Below are 24,719 nucleotides of genomic sequence, written 5' to 3' on the forward strand. Positions count from 1 at the left end.
TAACAGTCAAGATAAATGTTCAGCAGGGACACAATCACCTCTTACTGTCATTTCTTTATCCTGTAAATAGGCTATAAGAAACATCTTACATTTACAGTTGAGCTCAAAAGTTTACATACCCCTTGCAGAATCTGCAAAAATGTTAATCATTTGAACAAAATAAGGATCATGAAAATTGCATGTTATTTTTTTAGTACTGTCCTGAATAAACTATTTCACATAACAGATGTTTACATAAAGTCCACAAGACAAAAAAAATTGCAGAATTTATAAAAATTACCCTGTTCAAAAGTTTACATACCATTGATTCTTACCACTGTGTGTGGTTACCTGATGATCTATGACTGTTTGTTTGTTTTGTGATGGTTGTTCATGAGTCTCTTGTTTGTTCTGAGCAGTTAAACTGAGCTCTGTTCTTCAGAAAAATCCTCCAGCTCCTGCAGATTATTCAGTTTTCCAGCATCTTCTGCATATTTGAACCCTTTCCAGCAGTGACTGAATGATTTTGAGATCCATCTTTTCACACTGAGGACAACTGAGGGACTCAAACACAACTATTACAAAAGCTGCAAACATTCACTGAAGAAAACGCAATGCATTAAGAGTCAGGGGTTTAAAACTTTTGAACAAGAAGTTGATGTGCAAGTTTTTTTTATTTTGTTTAAAGAACATATTTTTTCATTTAGTTCTGCCCTTTGGAAGCTACAAAAGATACTTACATGTTTCCCAGAAGACAAAAAAAGTACAATTTATTCTGTACACCCCCTGACTCTTAATGCATCGTGTTTCCTTCTGGAGCATCAGTGAATGTTTGAACCTTGTTTAATAGTTGTGTTTGAGTCCCTCAGTTGTCCTCAGTGTGAAAAGATGGATCTCAGAATCATACAGTCACTGCTGGAAAGGGTTCAAATATGCAAAAGATGCTGTTTATTAAGGACAGTACTAAATAAAAAAATAACATGCAATTTTCATGATCCTTCTTATTTTGTTAAAATGATTCACATTTTTCTAGATTCTGCAAGGGGTATGTAAACTTTTGAGCTCAGCTGTATATTCAATTACATGTTGTTATCCCTTTACAGTTACTACTCTCATAAAATACTTGAATAACATGTTGATTTTTAAATCTATATTTAACTTTAAACAACAGATATTTCAGCAAAATGATTATTTTTGTGCTGAATATTAATTGTCTCCCTCTCTCCCACGTTCCTTCTGTCTGACGCCGGCGCTCATTCAGTAAAGTTTGAAGCTTAACACAGACTGTCAGGACGAGTCTTCATGCAAAATTGAAATCGCGTGAATTTGTAACATTTACAGATAAGGATATAGAGGTAGAAAAAACTTTTTGCGCTGAGGATGCACATGCATCTGTCAAAGTGCCTGACAGGGCAAGCCATTACACTAATGCATTAGCTTGAAGCTTAAAATAAAGAGTTCTCATGTTTTGATCAGCTTTGATCTCGTACCTTTCCTGCAGCTGCTCAATCCGTTTCCTCCACTATTTTTAGATGCATTTTTGTCTATAGAAATGCATTATTCAGTGCTGTAATTTGACGCAACTGGCGTCAACCCTAATGGATAATGAGAATCGTTGTCGATTTTCATTATCGATTATATCGAATAGTTGTTGCAGCCCTACTTCAGAATCGTGACTGCCATTCACTACCATTATAAAGCTTAGAAGAGTCAGGATATTTTTAAATATAACTCTGATCGTGTTTGTCTAAATGAAGATAGTCATATACACCTAGGAGAGTTTGAAGGGTGAGTAAATCATGGGATAATTTTCATTTTTGAGTGAACTATCCCTTTAATTGACAATAATGACCCTGGAATGAGTTCCTGTTAATTTTATAATTAACGAGTAACATTAAACAGTCTGTGTAAATAAACATTTAAATGTTACTTCAAATGCAGCTTCTGTTCCACCTTTGCAGTGTAAAGATGGCTTTGTCAATGATAACTTTTTATTGGTAACAGTCTATAGCCTATAGGATTCTGATTAATTTAAGTAATTGGTTAAATTTAAGTATTTAACATAAAACACAACACAGGTAATCATAAAAATTGCGCTTATGAAGGTAAAAAAAATGCCCCTGGAAATCAATTGCAAGGAGCCCCTTAATGGAAAAGTTAATGTATGACCCTGGCATGGGGTAACGTCTGGCAGTTGTAGTTTGTACTCCCACCAGGTTCACACATACTCCGTCTGCAGTGCGTATATGGCGCATATTTTTTGTGGTGCCCATATTAACAGATTAGAGCACTTGGATGCGGTCCAGCAATGCATTTCTGGAGCGTTGCGTCTGCAGCAGTGCAGTGATCGTTCACTCACGAGTCTATTTTTGCTGTGCTACACGCACTAAAGTTTGTTTCGTGCTCAAAATGAACACGGATTGACATGAAAATATAGTAACCTCACCGTAAATGCATTTAATTTAATTATACTACTATTTTTCACCATCATCTTTTTACTTTAAGCTTGGAGTAAAGCAAAGAAGCAAAACACTTGCCATGAGTAGCAAAAATAACTAATGCGGTCAAATTTATATTAAAAGTTTTTTTTTTTTTTATTGTGAAATGCACTGCACAGCAGTGTTTCTTTTGTCAACGAAAATTATGACTAAATATCGTCAACGAATGTTTATCTCATGATGAAAAAGAGACGAAACAACGTAAATGCTGGTCATGTGACGATGACTATAATTAAATGTATAATGCAATATTGTTGACGAATAAAAACGAGACTAAATGTGGTTTACAAAATAAAAACTATGCTAAAATGTCTCTTCATTTTTGTTGACCAAAACGAGACAAGACAAAATGTTATAACGTTATTTCGTCTCGTTTAGTCACATTATTATTTTGCAGTATTTCTGTTTCCTGTGTCTCACTTCAGGGGCTGCATCAGATCGCACTGCGCAGACGCAGGTGACGTCACTTCCTCAAGCCCCACTCATGGCATTATTTAGAAGATGCAGCTGCGGTGAGTTAGCGTAAACGACAACAAGTTAAGTCTGACACAGAGAAAGGGACCAGTGGCCGGCCAGCCGGGGTTCGTCTTTGGGAGAAAAAGAAGAAACGACATTTGGAAAAACCTTCATTACATAGAAGTGGAAAAGAAAACGGAATGTGTTGTGGAAAAAGATGGGGAGAAATGCGGCCACAAAATCACAGGAAAAAACACCACAAACCTTAAGATACATCTCAAGGCATTCCATAATGAAATTGAGTTAAGTCAAGACATTAACGTAACGTTACTTTCTATTTTAGAAAGCTCATGCCAACTCATGAGGCTGTGGTTAATGTGTCTCATTTTAACATTAGCTTTAGATGTTAGCTTTAAACGGTAGCCACTGGAGCTGAAAACGACTGAGACAAACGTGCGTGACTAGCGTGTGTGTGTATATTTGTTTGTGAGAGAGTGTAAAGTGGGTTAATGTGTGAGTAGTGTGTGTGTGTGTGTGTGTGTGTGTGTGTATTTTTGTAAAGTGGGTTCTTAGTTCCTACCTGACTGACTGACTCCATGTGTACTAAGCATCACTTGTTGGCCAAGTACTGTAGCTAGTTTTGTCATTCACATAGAAATCACACTGAACTGAATTTGGCATCAACAACATGACTTTGAATACTTTATTCTAGACCAATACATACATTTAAACAAATGGTATTAGCATTAACATGCCAGCCGAGTCTACTGCTTAGACTACTTCTGTTTTGATTATGTAGACTTTTTTTCTTTTTTTTTTACGTACAGTCAAGTCACTCACTCAGAGGTTGATTTGCTATGGTAAAAATCATAGCAAGGATTTATGCTACTTAATATTTACAACAGTTAGATTTTCCAGAGGCTGCATCTGTCCTGACATTGTATCCTGTGCTAGATTCCAGAAATAACACCAGTGAAGCAAGTCCCACCCTAGAAGATGGACAAGACTGCTGGTTATTTGGTTCAGTAGTTGGCATAATTCAGTACTGTTTGTTCTTTTCTGTCAGCCAGTGCTTCCCATCCCATTATATCTCTCTAAGGTCCAAACCATTTGTAGAGTTATATCTTTTAATAGTTTTTATGATGCAAAATCTGACTTCAGTTTACAAGCAACACAAGTAACAGACACACACATTTTATTTGCACTTTTTAGTATGTTATTGTAGCTCAAGCATTCAAGCACTGGTGTCTTTGTTAAACTTGAATGCTTTAATTTTTTTCTGGCATTGTCATGTGATGCTGTTTTATTTATTTTATTTATTGTTTTTATTTATTTTATTTAAATGTATGTCTGTGTACTTCTAACATGTTTGGTTGGTAAAATAAATATGTTGTAAATTCAAATTAGAGGGTCTTCAGTGTCTGGAATGGATGTATTCTTGAGTCTATAAGGTAACAATAATATAAGATAACCTTGTTTGTAATGGGTTTGGCTAAAAGAAAATTTTGGTTTCGTCTATACTACTAAGTACTTATACTATATTGACTGGGTTAAATAGAATTGCATTACTAAAAAGAGACTAAAATACAATTTTCATTGACTAAAACTAGATGAAAATAGTCATGGATAATTCTGACTAAAATGCTCAGACTTTTAGTCAACTGAAACTTGACTAGACTAAAAAGAGTACGAACATGACTAAAACTAAAAAAAACTAAAATGACAGCTTGACACAAAGACTAGAATAAAACTAAAATTAAAACAGGCCGTCAAAAACAACACTGCTGCACAGTTTGTTATTTTATGTGAAGGCGAGGGCCTTACATCACCGCAAAAAGTGATAATCACGTGGACAATGGGTGTCACTCAGTTAATTACTGAAGTATAGAAACATGAAGTTCTGTATGACCGGCAGGACTTTTTAAAGAAAAGGCAAGGGAGGCCGTATCATCAGCCATTTGTGTAGATGGTAAGTTATTTTAAAATGTTTGCGATAGAACAATTTCATGTAAGGTCATGTTTAAACGTTTTTTTCCACGTGCTTGAGCATCGTAATATGTAAATCTATGGCTATTTATAATCAATTGAATATTATGTTGTTTATATTTATTGTGTTTAAATATGAATAAGTCCATGACACAGAAGCTGCGGATCAGTAGCGCACTGCAAACGCGTAATATGTGAAAGCACAATGCTGCTTCTGAAACACATACATACTGCAACACGCAACACATACACACTGCAGAACGGAGCATGTGTGAACCTGGCGTTAGGTGTAAATTGCAGAAAGGAAAAAATAAACAAGAATGTTTTTGGAGAATACAAATAGGGATGTTATCTTGTTGATGATTGATGGTTATCCAATGAGATTAATGATAAATAGGAGGCAAAGCTATTTTAAAATCTTCTTAGTTACCAAATTTATAAACTTAGTTACCAAACCCGGAGGAGTGGGCAGCAATTTTTGCTGTGGCTCCTAGGGAGTGATTGGGGGTTATGTGCCTAGGGTGCCCCAAGGGTACCTAATTTCCTGGCGGTATTGAGAATCAAACCCCAAAACTTCAGGGTTACCAGACGTGGCCTAATGGTGGAAAAGCTGGTGAACAATAGCAGAGACGCCTCAGTAACAAAGTGAGTAGCCGACTGGAATTAGCAATGTCACTTTAGAGTTTTAAGGTTTTATATTTTAAGCATTTAATACTTTCCTTCTTCAAATGTTTGTAATTTATTGTCCTATTTGACAGTTTTAGTTATTTAAATTGACAAATTTAACACGATAAACACTATACAACTATATCCGACAGTTAGATGTGGTCCTGGGATCTGATTGGCTGAGAATCTTGGATACTGGATTCAACTGGGTATGCAAAAATCAGATTTGGACTGACAGTCTGAACGTAGCCTCGCAAAAAGATGTTGAATCGCTGTTGGTCAGAGATCAACATTGTTTCGATGTGAAACATAGATTTTACATTGAATCTACAGTGAACAGCAGGAGTTCATCACTAACGCTCAATCATCACTTAATCATTTAATTGTTTTATTAGCTTCAACACTGTTTTAGTGTTACTTTTTTACTGGACTCATATAGACTCAGAGCAAGTGATAATTTAACACTGAGGATTTTACTGTGCTCCTTTACTGCCATGCAATTCTCTAATTTATTATTATTATTATTATTTATTATTATTATATTACATATATGTTAATTAGATTTCAGTAAGTTGTGGAAGTTCACTACAACATAGTAGAAGTTATTCACTCTTCATGCTTAACATACTTGAGTTTGTTCAGTCTGTAGTTTGGATGGTTGAGTGTATCAGTGAGCAGCTTCACTCCTGAGTCTCCTGGGTGATTGTAGCTCAGATCCAGCTCTCTCAGGTGTGAGGGGTTCAAACTCAAAGCTGAAGACACATAACCACAGCCTTTCTCTGTCACCATACAGCCAGACAACCTACAAACACACAACAACAATCCACATCACATTAGTGTAGCAGTCAGATGTCACTAACACAGTCATTTGGGTAGTAGCTGTTATTTTCTGTAGTTTCACTCACAAAAGTGACAAAAGTGAAGTCAATAGAAACATTTATACTCCAGTAAAGTAGACATATACTTAAGAACAGGAATAAAGTATTTCTACATTGTCACTGGACACCAGTGGTCATTTTTAATTGATCTCACTGTCATTTCATAAAAAAATCATTTCGTGTTCAATTAGCATTATCAGGAAGAAAGAAATATTCCCCCAAAACATTGGACATTATATCTTGCATTTAAATGGAAAGTAAATAAGGCATTTGATCTCACCCTGACAACAGTGGCACAATACTGCTCTTGAAATCTAATGTTTACAAAGTAGTGAAAGAAAGAATATAAAAATAACATTTAAAAACAACATTTCTAACTTTGTTACTAAAAATATGAAGGCGCTTGCAGATTCTCTCACACACACACACACACATACTTTAAAAAACAACAATGAAATCTTCACTTTCAGGTCAAGAAGCTGTCAATCAAAAACGCACTGTCAATCAAAAACTTGCTGTCAACCCCGCCCACATGAGGGATTTGTACCAGTATGGCACAATGAAATATTTTTTCCAATTTCAAAGAGTTTTTTCATTAATATTTAATTCATATTTTTATTAGTTTGTTGAAAAGTTACATTCAAAATATATAATTCCATATTAGTCAAGTAACTGAGTGCAGCTGAGAAGCAGCGACTTTACCGGGCGTGTAGGGATGCAGAACATGAACACAGAGCAGAGTATATGCAGAAAAGGAAACAGGACTGTGCCAGAGATATTGAGACAAAAAAGAAAACGAAAATGAAAGACAGAAGAGAGCTCAATGCAAGGCACAGAGAGACTGTCAGCAAAGATGCAAAGACTTAGACGTAGTGCTGACACTTACGGCAGGAGCGCGTAAGTGTTTTGCTTAATATCTGTTGTGGGTCATTTGCTTCGTTTATTATTTGCTACTAGGAAGGATTTAAATTCGTATCTGTGTTTGTCCTATTTTGTACCTTGACTATAATTGTATTTTAATTGCACTTGTTTAGAATAACAGGCGCGTTTGCAGACTTTATTGGTGTTATTTGCTCGTAATTGAGCAGAGTTTCATTTCGATTCGCAGCCATTCACGGGCTTTAGGCTTTTGCAGTGCTAATTTGCAAGGCGGGCGTAGCTCTTCTAATCACGTGTTAATAAGCTGTATATTTATTGTGCGTGTGCGCGCTGTCGCGGAAGCGTCAGCGGGAGCGTTCATCCTCCTCGTGTGAAGACCGACTCGGGTAAAGACCTGCGACTCTACCTGCGCGACTCTACCGAGCAACGACACCGGTAGGCACTTAACTTTCTTCCTCCTTTCATACTTTTCCTTCATCATCAGCATGTGCTTTCAATACATTCCTGTTATCTCTCGGCAATGCTCCACTAACCCACATAAAAGGCAGCGCAATGCTTCTTACCTGCACCCTATTTACTCCTCTTCTAACACTAATACTCCTCTCTCTGTCTCTGTGAGTCTATGGAATTGTCAGTCAGCAGTTAACAAAGCTGACTTCATTCCAGCCTTTGCTACTAATTCTTCTCTTAATATCTTGGGATTGACTGAGACCTGGATTCGTCCAGAGGACTCAGCAACCCCTGCTGCTCTCTCTAACAACTTCACTTTCTCTCATACCCCTCTCCAGTCTGGGAGGGGTGGGGGCACAGGTCTTCTCATTTCTGACAATTGGAAATACTCGACTCATTCCTCTCTTTGCAACAACAATTCATTTGAGTTTCATGCTATTACAATCTCAAATCCTGCCAAAATTCATATTGTACTAATTTATCGCCCCTCTCTCTTGTAGCCTCATTCGATCTTAATCGGCTCATCACCACAAGTACTCACAAATCTGGCAACCAACTTGACCTCATTTACACACGCAACTGCGTCACTGACAACATCTTGGTAAAACCTCTGCACATTTCCGATCATTTCTTCATTACTTTTAATCTACAACTCCCTATTTGTTCACCACCAACCCCTCTACCAGTTACCTTCAGACGAAACCTGCGCTCTCTTTCTTCTTCTCACCTTAACTTCATCTCTTGATAGTATCTGTCCTCTGTCATCCAGGCCTGCACGTGCTACTCCCTCTAATCCCTGGTTATCCGATGTTCTTCGTGAACATCGGACCAAACTCAGGGCTGCGGAGAGGAAATGGCACAAATCAAAAGACCAATATGACCTAGGCTGCTATTAATCTCTGCTCTCATCCTTTTCTGCTGGAATTCATGCTGCTAAATCTACCTATTTCCACAACAAAATCAACAGCGCTTCAAACACACGCACACTTTTCAAAACATTCAACTCTCTCCTCTGTCCCCCTCCACCACCACCCACCTCATCACTAACTGCTGATAATTTTGCTAATTTTTTCACTGACAAAACATCTACCATCAGCAGTCAGTTCTCCGCTCCACACAGACAGGAACTCAGACCACTCACACACACAGCTGCACACCTCCTTTCTTCATTCTCTCCCCTCACTGAGACAGAAGTATCCAAACTTCTCTCCAGCCATCCCACCACCTGCCCTCTAGATCCCATCCCCTCACACCTTCTACAAGCCATCGCTCCTACACTTTTACCAGCACTTACACACATTATCAACACATCTCTCCACACTGGCACTTTCCCTAACACATTCAAGCAGGCTCGGGTAACCCCACTGCTTAAAAAACCCACATTAAGCACGTCTCTTGTAGACAGCTACAGACCTGTTTCTCTCCTACCATTCATAGCAAAAACAATTGAACGAGTTGTTTTCAACCAGCTGTCATCTTTCCTCTCACAGAGCAACCAATTGGACGTCAATCAATCTGGTTTCAAGAGTGGCCACTCGACCGAGACTGCACTACTGTCGGTTACTGAATCCTTGCGGATTGCAAAGGCTAATTCCAAATCATCAGTTCTCATTCTGCTCAATCTATCTGCTGCCTTTGACACGGTGAATCATCAGATCCTTCTGTCCACCCTCTCATCACTTGGCATCACAGGTACTCCACTTCTCTGGTTTGAATCCTATCTCACAGGAAGGTCTTTCAGGGTTGCCTGGAGAGGGGAGGTATCCAAAGCTCATCAACTGACCACAGGGGTTCCTCAGGGTTCAGTGCTTGGACCCCTCCTCTTCTCCATTTACACTACATCACTTGGTCCCATCATTCAGGCACACGGTTTCTCCTACCATTGCTATGCTGATGACACACAACTCTTCCTTTCATTCCAACCAGATGATCCCACAGTAGCTGCACGAATCTCAAGCTGTCTGGCGGACATCTCGGCATGGATGAAGGAACATCATCTACAGCTCAACCTGGCAAAGACTGAGCTTCTCGTCTTCCCTGCCAATTCGACTCTAAATCATGATTTCAGCATCCAGCTAGGCACATCTTCTATTACCCCATCAAATTCGGCCAGAAATCTTGGAGTAATCCTTGATCACCAACTGACCTTCAAAGACCACATTGCAAAGACCACTCGGTCATGCAGATTTGCACTATACAACATCAGGAAAATCAGGCCCTTTCTAACAGAACATGCAACACAACTTCTGGTCCAGGCCCTGGTCATTTCTAGGCTTGATTACTGCAATGCTCTTCTGGCTGGACTGCCATCATGCACAATCAGGCCTCTACAAATGATTCAGAACGCTGCAGCACGTCTCGTCTTCAACGAGCCCAAAAGAGCCCATGTCACGCCTCTCTTCATCTCTCTTCACTGGCTACCAATTGCTGCTCGCATCAAATTCAAGGCGTTGACGCTTGCTTACAGATCTGCCACAGGCTCTGCACCCTCCTACTTCCACTCACTCTTACGAGTCTACACTCCTACCAGAAGCCTACGCTCATTAAAGGAGCGAAGGCTTGTGGTACCATCACAGAGAGACACGAAATCACTCTCCAGGACATTCTCGTTCACTGTTCCTTGCTGGTGGAACGATCTTCCTGCCTTTATCCGGAATGCAGAATCCCTGGCAATATTCAAAAGACAGCTGAAAACTCATCTCTTCGTGAGCACTTAACCTCATCTTAAAAAAATAAATAAAATTTATACCTATCCTTTCACTTTCTCTAATCCCTCTCTATTGTAGCTTATGATACTCTGAGCATTACCTAAGACTTGTATTGTGAGCACTTTTTGTGTCTATTTGCCTCGTCATGATGACTCGCTTGTTGTATTCCTCACTTGTAAGTCGCTTTGGATAAAAGCGTCTGCCAAATGAGTAAATGTAAATGTAAATGTAAATGATGTAAATGTGTGTATCATCAGCGTAGCAGTGATACCCCAATCCATGATAATTGTTTACTTGCGGTTTATGATGCTGTCAGACTCAATACAGTTTGCTGCTTCATCTTTCAATATCAGTTTCTTTCCAAACTTTCCATTACACCATGCTTCAATTACAAAACAATCTACAGTCAAATGCACCAAACAAACATGTAATCATCTAACACAATCCACGACGCCATTAAAAATAAACCATCCACTTGTTCCTGATGCTGGGATCCTTGTGAAATCTGTACAAAAACACAAACGTGCCATTTTCTTTACTCTACTCTTCCATTTGTCCTGTTGTCAGCAGAATTAAATGTGTGGAGTATGTCAGAAACTGAATAGGCATCTGTATAATGTATCCATTGTAGTTAATGGTGATTGGTTCTGTTTGTTTTTGATGCGACATGACATATTTTAAATTATTCAGGTCCTGTGAGAAACTGTTCCAACGGGTGGAGTATACATGAATATTCATAAACTCACTCCGCAGTCAGCGTGGCATTTTGAACTTCAAACAAATGAATTGAATGGAAATTGTTGTTTGCTATCACAACTTGTTTTATGGATTATTTCGATAAGTAAATAAAGCCGAAGGGACATGCACCCTATAACTGTTTATATTCTCTACATAATTCATAGAAATAATTCATTTGCTTTGCATGTGCTTTTATTAACATTAAGGATACAAAAGACCAAGCCAGAGCACAACAAAATGAGCACATATTTCTATTTTTTTTTCTTTTTGTTTTTTATTCTGCAGCATAGGGCTGTCATGATAACCGCAATATCTTAATACTGCCCTACTGACAAGACAACCACAGAGGAATGCAAGAAACACAGTTTCTTGGTTATGCCCTTCTCGTCTTTTCACTTCCTACATGTGTGCCGAATATTAAATACGTTCGTAATGATAACATAATGTGTACCATGGTGATTTGTACAGAGGCTCCGTAGCACTTAACAAGCCTAAACAGACAGTGAATGAGAGAGAGATCGACTGATCGCATGCGATTACCTGCATCTGTCCTTCAGGGTAAGTCATTTATATTTGTTAAAACAGGTGGTCATGTTCAAGGAAAGTGAAATCTCTGTCTTAGCATCCTTTTAACATTCAAGGGGATTTCCAATTAATGGCATCAGCACTGGTAAATGCATTGAATCAATGCCATTGATCTCTATGAAGTGAAGCATCAGCTTCAGCGTTACCCCTGCAATGCATTGCTGGTCAGCTGAGCCTTTTAAAGTGGCACTCAAAGTTAAAATGATTTCAACAGCTTGTTTCATTACATCTATCATTGAGTGAATCAGTGTTTATAAAAATGTAGTTGAAAAAATGCTTTAAAGGGTTAGTTCACCCAAAAATTTCTGTCTTTAATTACTCACCCTCATCTTTGTTCATCTTCAGAACACAAATTAAGATATTTTTGATTAAATCCGAGAGGTATATGACTCCATAATAATATGGAATAAATAAAAATACCATTTAGTTGCAGTAAACCGTGTTTTTTGCCTTTTTAATTTGTATTTCGATCTAAGTTGTTATAAACGTCATAGTGAACCGCGTGATTATTCATTGCAGTTCACCGATGTCATTGCTAGTCACAAGCGCCTGTGATAGAGACGCACCTGTGTGAGAGCAAAAACGAACACAGAGGTAAAAGACTGATATCATTTCTTGTAAAAAATGTGTATGTTTTAGTTTAATCTTATTATCTCAATCTAAGTGGTTAAACATGTAGTCATAGTGAACTGTGTGGTTATTGTTCATTTCAGTTCACCGACGCCACGCGAGTGTGTAAGAGACACGTGCCTGTGTATGAGTAAAATCGATTATAGAGGTAAATAACTGGTATATCATTTCTTGTAAAAATGATATTTGTATGCGTTATTGTTTTTATTTGATTATTTCAGTCTTGAGCGGTCATAGTGAACCGCATGGTTATTACTTGTTCATTGCAGTTCACCGACACCATTGTTGGTCACGCGCCTGTGTAAGAAAAAAAAAGTCGTTTTATCCGACTTCTCGAACATTTGCTACTAGCTTTAGCCCGTTAGCAATAGCGGCGTGGTCACACTAGCGTTTATACTCTTCTCACTCACAATATTATTGTTCATCTATACTAATGGCGAGCGTATCGAATGTGTCTCTATCTTTGAGTGCAGGTGAGGACACGTTCGAGCTGCATGCGGTGCAGTTGGAGCTGGAGGCCGTGGAACGACAGATCCGGACCCTTCTGGAGAAGCAGGCCGAGCTACGGGAGCGGCGAACAGCGCTGGAAACATCCCGTGCTGACGCTCACTAATCCTTGGTAAGTTTGCAGCGCGATATTAACATTCCTGCTTCCTCTACGCCGTGTGCTTCTCTGCACAGGGCCCGAGCACCCAGAACGCGTTCATCCCAGCCCTCGTTCACTCCGGCGCCGTCACACCAGGGACCTTGGGTTCTTCAGCAACGGAAGGCGCGAGCCAGGCCTCGGACCAGGACCTCTCCCCCTCCGCCGCCCCCGGTCTTCGAGGTCTCGATGAGGAACCGCTTCTCCCCTCTTCGCGAGGCAGAACGAGACGCCGTGGTCATCGGAGACTCCATCGTCCGTCACGTCCACGCTACCACAACCAAAGGTAAGGTGCGCAGTCACTGTTTTCCTGGTGCTCGTGTTCTCGATGTCTCTGCGCAGGTTCCCGCGATCCTGAATGGTGCTGAGAGCATCGGAGCTGTTGTTCTGCACGTGGGGGTGAACGACACCAGGCTGCGGCAGACGGAGGTGCTGAAGCAGGACTTCAGGAGCCTGATCGAGACGGTACGAGCCACATCGCCCGCGACGAGGATCATCGTGTCCGGACCGCTTCCGACGTACCGACGTGGACATGAAAGGTTCAGTAGATTATTTGCTTTAAATGAATGGTTAATGTCTTGGTGTACTGAACAGAAGCTGCTCTTTATAAATAATTGGAATCTTTTCTGGGAGCGACCTAGGCTCTTCCGTGCTGATGGCCTGCACCCCAGCAGAATCGGAGCTGATCTTCTGTCGGAGAACATCTCCAAGACGCTTCGCACCGTATGACTAGTAAGTCAAACCTCAAATCACAGTCTGTGTTCTACCCACTTAATTGATAGAAATGTGAGTGTAATACAGTCTATAGAAACTGTGTCTATTCCCCGAATAGTGAGGTTTAACAATAAAAATAAAGGATCTAGAAAAAATCTGATCGTGATCAAACCAGAAATTCGCAAAATTACTGAACAAAAACAATTTCTAAAGCTAGGACTACTAAACATTAGATCGCTGACACCTAAGGCGGTTATTATAAATGAAATGATCACAGATAATAGTCTTGATGTAATTTGCCTTACTGAAACATGGCTTAAACCAAATGATTATTTCGGTCTTAATGAGTCTTGTCCACCTGGCTACTGTTATAAAAATAAATGCCGTCCAGTTGGCCGTGGCGGTGGTGTTGCAACAATCTATAGAGAGATTCTTAACGTTACCCAGAAAACAAACTACAGGTTTAATTCATTTGAAATTCTCGTGCTAACTGTTACACTCTCAGATATAAGTAAAAAGTCGCTACTATCTCTTGCTTTGGCTACTGTTTATAGACCTCCAGGGCCTTATGCTGATTTCCTAAAAGAGTTTGCAGACTTTCTCTCAGACCTATTGGTCAACGTCGATAAAGCGCTGATTGTTGGAGATTTTAATATTCATGTAGATAATACAAATGATGCGTTAGGGGCTGCGTTTACAGATTTACTAAACTCGTTTGGGGTCAAACAAAACGTCACTGGACCCACTCACCGTCTTAATCATACACTAGATTTAATTATATCACATGGAATCAATCCTACTGATATAGAAATTCTACCGCAAAGTGATGATATCACTGATCATTACCTTGTAACATGCGTACTGCATACTGCTGATATTTGTCAAATTGCGCCACGATATCGACTAGGTAGAACAATTCTTCCGACAACTAAAGATAAATTCACAAATAAACTGCCTGATCTGTCTCACCTGCTCATTGTACCCAAACACACAAATGATCTTGAGAAAATTACTAGCAGTATGTGCACCACTTTCACTAGTACATTACATACTGTTGCACCGATGAGAAATCAAAAAAGGTTAGAGAGAAAAATACTGTACCATGGTACAACAATATTACTCACGCTATCAAAAGAGAAACTCGTAATCTAGAACGCAAATGGAGACAAACTCGTTTAGAGGTCTTTAGAATCGCGTGGAAAGACAGCTCGTCCCGTTATAGAAAGACTCTAAAAGCAGCCAGGGCCGAGCATCTCCGCAAACTTATAGAAAATAACCAAAACAATCCAAGGTTCTTATTTAGTACAGTGGCTAGATTAACAAATAAACAGACATCACCAGAACAAAACATTTCATTACAGTTTAGTAGCGATGACTTTATGAATTTCTTTACTGAAAAAATCGAAAGCATCAGAAATACAGTTGTAAATGTACAACCCTTGACAGAGTTTTATGATTCAGCCTCAATTATCGTCCCTCAAGAACAGTTGCAGTGCTTTACAACTATAGGACAGGAAGAGCTAAATAAACTTATCACAGCGTCTAAACCAACAACATGTTTATTAGATCCAATACCCACTAAACTACTGAAAGAATTGTTACCTGTAGCAGAAGAGCCTCTTCTAAATATTATTAACTCGTCTTTATCTCTAGGTCATGTTCCAAGACCGTTCAAGCTAGCAGTTATTAAGCCTCTCATTAAGAAACCACAATTAGATCCAAATGTATTGGCAAATTACAGACCCATTTCAAATCTTCCATTTATATCTAAAATACTAGAAAAAGTGGTGTCGGTCCAATTGTGCTCCTTCTTGCAAAAAAATGCTATCTATGAAAAATTTCAGTCAGGATTCAGGCCTCATCATAGCACAGAAACTGCGCTCGTTAAAATTACAAATGACTTACTTCTAGCTTCTGACCAAGGCTGTATCTCAATACTAGTGTTACTTGATCTCAGTGCTGCGTTCGACACTATAGATCATAAAATACTCCTAGATCGACTACAGAATTACACTGGTATCCAGGGACAGGCATTACGGTGGTTTAGGTCGTATCTATCAGACCGTCACAATTTTGTTTATTTAAACGGGGAAAAATCTAAGATAACGATAGTAAATTATGGAGTGCCTCAAGGATCTGTGTTAGGCCCTCTGCTATTTTCAATATACATGCTGCCACTTGGTAATATTATAAGAAGACATGGAATTAGTTTCCACTGCTATGCCGATGATACTCAATTATATATTTCAACACAACCAGATGAAAACTCTAAATTATCCAATCTGACAGAGTGTGTTAAAGAAGTAAAACATTGGATGACTAGTAATTTTCTTCTATTAAATTCAGATAAGACTGAAGTATTACTTATTGGGCCAAAAACCTGTACACAGAATCTCTCAGACTACAATTTGCATTTAGAAGGATGTACTGTTACTCCATCCTCGACAGTTAAAGACCTGGGTGTTATATTAGACAGCAACTTGTCCTTTGAAAATCATATTTCATATGTTACAAAAACAGCCTTCTTCCACCTCAGAAACATTGCTAAGATACGGAATATGTTATCTGTTTCTGATGCAGAAAAGTTAGTTCATGCTTTCATGACGTCTAGACTAGATTACTGTAATGCATTACTAGCTGGTTGCCCTGCTTCCTCAATAAACAAGCTACAATTGGTACAAAATGCAGCTGCTAGAGTTCTTACCAGGTCAAGAAAATATGATCATATAACACCAATTTTATCATCTCTTCACTGGTTACCTATTAAGTTCCATATCGATTATAAAGTACTGCTAATGACCTATAAGGCTCTAAATGGTTTAGCTCCTGTGTACTTAACCGATCTTTTATCGCCCTACAATCCTTCACGCTCTTTAAGATCACAAAACTCTGGACTTCTGGTTGTACCTAGGATAGCTAAGTCCTCTAAAGGAGGGAGAGCGTTTTCACATTTGGCTCCTAAACTCTGGAATAGCCTTCCTGATAATGTTCGGGGCTCAGACTCGCTCACCCAGTTTAAATCTAGATTAAAGACACATCTCTTTAGCCAAGCATTCACATAATCCATCTCATATCAGATCAATTGCACATGACTATCTTTGCTTAATGTTATGAACAGCAGCTATGCTAATTATTCTCCATTTGCTTTTCTGTTTTACCTCGGGACGGGCGTCCCGAGGTGACTAGAGAGTACATCAGTTTCAGTTTGGATCCAGACTCTTAAGAAGACCTCAGATGACTAAAACTTTGGAAGAGACGGCGCCAACTCCTGCGATGACTTCAGAAGATGCAACATCTGGATCAACACGTACATTCCCAAATTTCTATATATCCTAATTATTGTTAATATGTAATTCATTTTTCCAGGAGCTCTTTGCTTCTACCTTCAATTAAATTGCTAACAGTGATTGTATATTAATCGCCTAAATTATTACATTATTAGCTAACTGCAGTCTCCAAATTGAAATGTTGACATGCATTCTCTGTAAAGCTGCTTTGAAACGATATGTATTGTGAAAAGCGCTATACAAATAAATGTGAATGAATTTACTAAATGAATGTTTTCAGGGTTTTTTTTCCTTCCTTGTGTTTTTTTCTATTTTTTCTCCTTATTTTTTCCTTTCTTCTTTCTTGATTCTACGGATTCATGATACTATTAGGTTCCCTTTCTAGAGGGAATTGACGAAACAGAATGGGAAAAGAGAAGAAAACTGATCAGTACTTTACAGAACATTGAACTATTGATGGTATACGGTTACCCATAACCCATTTGATTAACGTTGAACTCCTTATTGGAATATCTGTGATATTTTAAGAGAAATATCATTTCTTTTATACATTTTTTTTAATTATTTTTTATTTTTTTTCTTTCTGATATTGAAATGACCGGTTCATGTATATTTTTGGGGTAAAGAAGAGTGCACTTTTCATAGAAATTTTCATAGTTTCATTGTATATTGTTCATATGATATTGTAATTTACTTTCTTTTATTTTGTTTATTATTTTCACTTTATTTTATTTTCACTTGCAAATTATATATTTGTCCTCAGTGTGCAGACATAATTGTGTAAATATATTTTCTTAAACATACAGAAAAACCATCATTCTCATAAAAGCATGTGGAAAGAAAATCATTCAGTGAATTATATAGAGTATATGAACAGATGTACTTATAAATGGGGCGTACATCCCTTCGGCTTTATCACCTGATCGAAATAATCTATAAAACAAGCTATGATCAGAAGAGCAACCAACAAATTCCATTCCGTTCATTTGTTCATAGTTCAAAATGTCTGCAGAGTGAATTTATGAATATTCATGTATACTCCACCAATTAGAACAGTTTCTCACAGGAACTGAATATTTCACAACACTGGTGTAGACAGGTGTCCGCCGTGAAGCATTGAAGCAAATTGGTGTGGAGAGAGTATAAAACGCCAGGAGAAACAGGAGTATGCGAGAGAGAGAAGGACTGCTGACGGGTGGACCTCGACGTGCCAAGGAAGTTGCTACTGAAGTGAAAGTTACTTTGTGACTGTGTTGTTTCTGCTGTGCTGTTTGCACAGCCTTTTGTTTTGAGAGTGAATTTTTCAATAAAACCACCGTCAGCAGTCAAGCCAACCCTGTCCTCTTCCTTCCCTAAACAAGAACTTCATTACACTGGTGCCGAAACCCGGGAAGGAAGAAGAGAGCCGCCGCCATGCAAGCCTCCTCCGCCATGCCATTTGCGGACATCATCTCGTCCCTCGCGGTCTTGCATCAAGATCAACATCAGGCCCTGCTGGACTTAAGAACCCATCAGGAGCGGCGTTTCCAGGCCATCCTTCAAGCCCAGCAGGAGGACCGTGAGAGGTTCCGGAGCTGGATTGACCCGGAGGTTCATACGGAAACCATCGATCAGAACGCTGTGCCCACCCACCTGCCCTTAAACAAGATGGCACCACAGGATGATCCTGAAGTGTTCCTCGATCTGTTCGAGAAGTCCGCAGAAGTGTGCGGATGGTCCAGGGACCAATGGCCGATGCGCCTGATCCCGTTACTCTCTGGTGAATTGCAGGTGGCAGCCCAGCAGCTTCCCGTACAGAACCTCCTGGTCTTCGACGACCTCAAGAGGGCCATCATCCAGCGGGTCGGCCGGAGCCCAGAGCATCATCATCAGCACTTCCACTCCCTGGAGTTGGGTGAGTCCGGTCGGCCCTTCATGATGGCCCAACAGCTCCGGGACTCCTGCCGCAAATGGCTACTGGCTGAGGGAAGCGACGTGGACCAGATCATCGATCGTGTGGTGCTGGAGCAGTTCATCACTCGGCTCCCGAAGAGAACGGCCTGAGTGGGTCCAGTGCCACCGTCCCACGTTGCTGGACTCAGCCATCCACCTCGCGGAAGACCACATGGTGGTGTGCCCAGGGGTTGGCGAACCCCTGCCATCTGTCTCTCTCTCTCCCTCTCTCCCCCCTCCTTCTCTCTCTCGACCTATCCCTCTACCTAGGTCCCGTCTGCCCGGTCCTCCTCAAGTCCTGCCCCGGGGGCGGGGCGGGAATGGCCAGGGTCAGTTCATGAGTCCGAGAGCCCCGCCCAGGGCCCGACTCTCCGCTCCTCTTTTTCCGCTCTCTCCACGCCAATCGTTTACCCCACTCTCTGCCACTGGAGCGGCGGGGAGGTCTGGGCTGGCCTGTTGGCGTTGCGGGGACCTGGAGCATTTTGTGGATAGGTGTCCTGTAATGGAGGTGGGGACAATGGTCCGGGTCCCGGATGTCCCGCAGGCTGCCCCCCGGTCAAGCTGGCTGGTACCAAATACCTGTGAGTATCAAGGGGGGGTACCTATCAGGCCTTGGTGGATTCAGGATGTAACCAAACCTCGATCCATCAAAGTCTGATTCAATCTGGGGCATTGGATACAAGCCGCGTGGTTAAGGTGCGGTGTGTGCACAGGGATGTGGTGGAATATCCTGTAGTGCCTGTCAATATCTAATTTCGGGGTCAAAAACATAGTGTTGAGGTGGCAGTTAATCCGCACCTCCGGCATCCGTTAATTTTGGGAACGAATTGGCCAGCGTTTACTGAATTATTGGGTTGTTTATGCACGGATGCCTCTTGGGGAAAAAATGCACCGGAAGGGGATGCGCGGGTGCAGGCAGGAGAGACTGATCGGGGACCACTGAGTACCGCTTCAGGGGAACAGAGTGAAATCGAGAGATTCTCTCGGAGTGCGATGACTTTCCCCTGGAGCAGTCTCAGGATGAGATGCTGAAACATGCATTTGAACAGGTCCGTACCATCGACGGTCAGCCTCTCCAACCTGGACGTCCGCTTACCTATCCGTATTTTGCAATCATAAAAAAAAAAAAAAATCGGTTATATCGAGTGACCCAAGACACTCAGACAAAAGAAGATACAACCCAGTTGTTAGTTCCAAGGAGCCGCAGAGAAATGCTTTTCCAAGTGGCTCATTCTAATCCAATGGCTGGACACTTAGGTCAAACGACAACACTAAATTGCCTCATGACCCGATTTTTTTGGCCGGGCATTCACGAGAATGTGCACAGGTGGTGCGCGTTTTGTCGTGAATGTCAGTTGGTAAACCCACCGGCCGCTCCAAAAGCGCCTTTGCGCCCTCTCCCATTAATGCAGGTCCCCTTCGAGAGAATTGGTATGAACCTCATCGGGCCATTAGAGCGATCAGCAAGAGGACATCGTTTTGCATTAATCATTGTGGATTATGCAATGCGATATCCTGAGGCAGTGGCTCTCCGCAACATTTCCGCTAAGAGTGCTGCTGACGCACTGTTTAGTCTAATCTCCCGAGTGGGGATTCCGAAAGAAATCCTCACTGATCAAGGCACGGCATTTACGTCACAGACGTTACACGAACTTTACGAATTATTGGCCGTTAAATCGATTCGTACCAGCGTCTTTCACCCACAAACTGACGGGCTGGTCGAACGTTTTAATCGCATGCTTAAAACCATGATTCGTAAATTCGTTCAGGAGGACGCCAAAAATTGGGATAAGTGGTTAGAACCCCTGTTGTTCGCTGTGCGAGAGGTCCCGCAAGCCTCCGCGGGGTTTTCCCCCTTCGAGTTGCTCTATGGACGTCAGCCCCGTGGGGTCTTGGATGTCCTAAGAGAAACTTGGGAGGACGGACCATCTCAATCTAAAAATGAAATTCAGTATGTGCTGGACTTGAGAACTCCACACTTTGGGGCGGCTATCCATGGAGAATTTGTTACAAGCCCAGGACAGACAGAGCTGGCTGTATAACAGGGGGACTAATTTGCGCAAATTTTCACCGGGAGATAAAGTGCTTGTATTACTCCCAATGTGGCAAGGACCGTTTGAGGTCACACGGCAAGTTGGAGAGCTCGATTATGAGGTAGTACAGTTGGATAGGAGAGGAGCACATTAAATTTACCACCTCAATCTCCTTAAAAACTGGAATGAGGCAGAATCAGTGAGGCTGGCGACGGTGATTAGTGGAGAGGATGATCTCGGGCCGGAGGCGAATATAAAAAAAACAATCTCTCGCTCTGGCCCCAGGGGGAGATCACCTCTCGCCCTCCCAGCTCACTGATTTAACTAAGTTACAAGCAGAGTTTGCTGACATGTTTTCTCCCCTACCTGGCCGTACAAACCTCATTCAGCACCATATCGAGACAGAGCCGGGCGTGGTGATTCGCAGCCGGCCGTATCGCTTGCCTGAACACAAAAAAAAGGTAGTTCAGGCAGAATTAGGAGCGATGCTTGAAATGGGGGTAATAGAAGAATCCAGGATTTGAGGGCTGTCTTGAGGTCGCTGAGGGGGGCCGGACTCACGGCCAACCCGAAGAAGTGTGCGATTGGGTGTGTGGAAGTAAGGTATTTGGGCTTCCACTTGGGGCATGGGCAGGTGCGTCCCCAAATTGATAAGACGGCAGCAGTTGCGACCTGTCCGCGCCCCAAGACCAAAAAGGAGGTAAGACAGTTCCTGGGGCTGGCGGGATATTACAGAAGGTTTGTGCCTAACTATTCGGACCTCACCAGCCCCTTGACTGATCTTACTAAAAAGGAGGCACCAGATACGGTCCAGTGGACGGAGCCGTGCCAGCAGGCATTTACCTAGGTAAAGGCTGCTCTATGTGGCGGGCCGTTGCTTCACTCTCCTGATTTTTCTCTCCCTTTTGTGTTGCAGACTGATGCGTCGGACAGGGGGCTGGGTGCCGTCCTGTCCCAGGAGATAGAGGGGGAGGAACGGCCGGTGCTGTACATTAGTCATAAGCTCTGTAAGAGACAGACTAAGTACAGCTTACTAAAGAAGACCATGTTCTCTGTGTGAACTGATAATTTCATAGAAATCTGTTGAGTATGAAACAACTGCGTGAGTGTTAGGGAATTAAAATAAATTGTATATAGGTAGTCAAATATGGTAAATATGACCAAAGGTGTCTGAAAGTAACTTTTGAGTTACTTTGTTCGGAGCAAGTTGTGTGTGTGCATGTGTAGTTACACATCTCTCTTTCTCTCTCTCCCCCTGTTGCTCCACGCTCATTTGAGTGAATCAGGTGCAGCTGTTTTCATGGGCGGAGCCAAAGTGATTCTATAGCTGCATCTCATTTCGAAGGCTGCATACATCATCGTGGTGGTCTCATTTAAGAAAAGTAACCTTTAGATTGCAAGGTTAGAAATAAATCACAGTATTTTACACCTCATGAGGAATAACAGTCAATTTTATTAGTTATTTTTTTTAAATAAGACACCCTTGATGACGTATGCAGCCTTCAAATGCGACCTCCGGAGGATGCAGCCTCCAAAATGAGACGCAGTGTGTGGATATGAGCGTTGTGGGAAGCCTGATCATAGAGTTCTCTCTCTTGCTTCCTCATGTTGTAGCGCGTGTGTATGTGTTTTCCCAGACTGTGGTGTGTGCCATTGCCGGCTTGCTGTGTTCTGCTCCTATTCTAGTTAAAGCTCCTTGTGAGGAGGCTGAATTGTTAGCGGTATAGGCCCGTAAATGTATGAGTTGCAATTTTCCTTTTAAACGGACTGGGGTGCGTTCCCCAAAGCAAGTTCCGTCGTTACCAATAGAATTCAGTGGAACTTTGGACCATAATTGGCTAACAATGCTTTTGGGAAACACACCCCTGATTGTGTGAGAAGTGGGAGGCCCCTATTTGTTTAATTATAATTCTTTTTTCCTGTTTATTGGTCAGCAGGGAGGTAACAATTGTAACTCTTATTTTACTCTTTTGTTTCTAGGAAAGACATCTAAAAATTAGTTAGAAAACCTCTTCTGTTTGTTGTTTTGGCTGACTAAACCCACTGATCCTGAGCTTATTTCCATTCACAAATGAGAAAACCTACCCTTATTTAAAATAAACATTATCCATTTGCTACTTTGTTGCGTTGTGTGTTTGTGGGAGCAGGAGACGGAACTCTGGGCAAAATTCATTAACAGGTGTCGCTCTCTATGTTACGCTCAGTTGCTTTGAAGGTGTAGTACGTAACAGCGGCTGTGAAAATAAATCTGCATTGTTTATTCTTTTGATCTTTTATTCAAATAATTCACAAGCAAAGGTGGCTGTTTACAAGAAACTGGCCTCGCTGCTGAGTGTCTTGCATCTGTAGCTCCATATAGCTTTGCTTTGAATCTCTATTTACTATCATTCCTTGTTGTTTATATTACTAAATATAACTTACTCATCACCATATATCTGATATTGTCTAATATTACATTAATCAAAAATTAAATCCAAACCTGCAAGACCTTCGTTCATCTTCGGAACACAAGATATTTTTGATGAAATCCGAGACTTTTTTTTATCTCCCTTCGAAAGCAACGAAATTACCACATCCAAGGTCCAGAGAAGTAGTGATGTACTTGCATGTACCATGTCAGACCATGTCATTTTCTCTGGCCCTCTCTCTGTTTGTCGGAGTGATGAGACACTGTCATCACTCAATGGCTGGCTGTCTCAGTGGTGTCCGCAGAATAATATAGGGTTCATAGACAATTGGAAAAGTATTTGGGGCAGACCTGACCTGTTGGAAAAAGATGGTATCCATCCCTCCTGTGATTGTGCCATATTACTAGAGAGAAGAGCAGCACCTAGTCTTAGAGCTGAACCTTAACAAACTGGAGCCCAAGTCAGGAAGCAGACAGACTAGTGATGTCCGGTTCGCGAACGAATCGTTCTTTTTAACTGGTTCTTTTCAGTGAACCGGTCGAACAGTTCACCAAATCAGACTGAATCATTCCAAACAGTTCGCATCTCCAGTAAGCAAACATTAAATTACTAAAGTTACTCACTTTTTGACATGCCTGACACTACCTCTCGAAATAAACCAACATCCCGGAGTTATTCAGTTACTCCAACAGTACACTGACTTAACCTGCTGTGAGAGAACTGATGATGATGAACACGAGCAGCTGATATACTGAGCATGCGCGGCGTACACGTACGAACGTACACGGCCTGTCATCGTTCTCATTCTCGAGTCAAGAATCGGTTGCAACGGTTTTCGGATCATCAGTACACAACCGAGAACTGCTTCTTTCGGACATGTCCGATTTGAGAACCGATGAGCTGATGATACTGCGCATGCGTGTAATTTTTCAAGAGAACGAAAAATACATTAGTCAAGTTTTGTTGAACATCGGAAAGTGTGATAACATAAAACATACTGGAAATATGTTTGTGACTTAATTCAAAATACAAAAAGTGTATTGTGCTTTTCCAAATATACCATAACAGATTAATTGCATAGCTACAAAATACTGTACATAATACTGTACATAACTACATACCAACATGAACATAATATTTTATACACAGATCAAACTAATGTTCAGAAATAGTTCTACAAATTTCTTTTTCTATATTAATGTTATTTAAAAAGCAATAGGCCTATAGTAAAAGTTGTGCAGTTGTGCTT

The 24,719-nt window shown here is 41.0% G+C and overlaps 1 protein-coding gene across 12 annotated transcripts in view; it reads right to left on the reverse strand.

Moving 5' to 3' along the window:
* Positions 1-24,719, reverse strand: part of LOC127508724 (NACHT, LRR and PYD domains-containing protein 12-like) — a 506,035-nt gene that overhangs the window by 451,010 nt on the left and 30,306 nt on the right. For 11 of the 12 annotated variants that reach the window (XR_007928885.1, XR_007928880.1, XR_007928883.1 and 8 more), the window contains one exon: positions 6,214-6,387. The exons of the other annotated variant lie outside the window; for it this stretch is intronic. Coding sequence is in view for 3 of the 11 variants with exons in the window: in XM_051886995.1 (XP_051742955.1) it covers positions 6,214-6,387 (174 nt within the window). In the remaining 8 variants the exon portion in view is untranslated. The remainder of the gene's footprint in view (positions 1-6,213; positions 6,388-24,719) is intronic. 12 annotated transcript variants of the gene reach the window in all.

This window comes from Ctenopharyngodon idella, chromosome 3, assembly GCF_019924925.1.
Source record: "Ctenopharyngodon idella isolate HZGC_01 chromosome 3, HZGC01, whole genome shotgun sequence".
NCBI classification, from domain to species: Eukaryota; Metazoa; Chordata; class Actinopteri; order Cypriniformes; family Xenocyprididae; genus Ctenopharyngodon; species Ctenopharyngodon idella.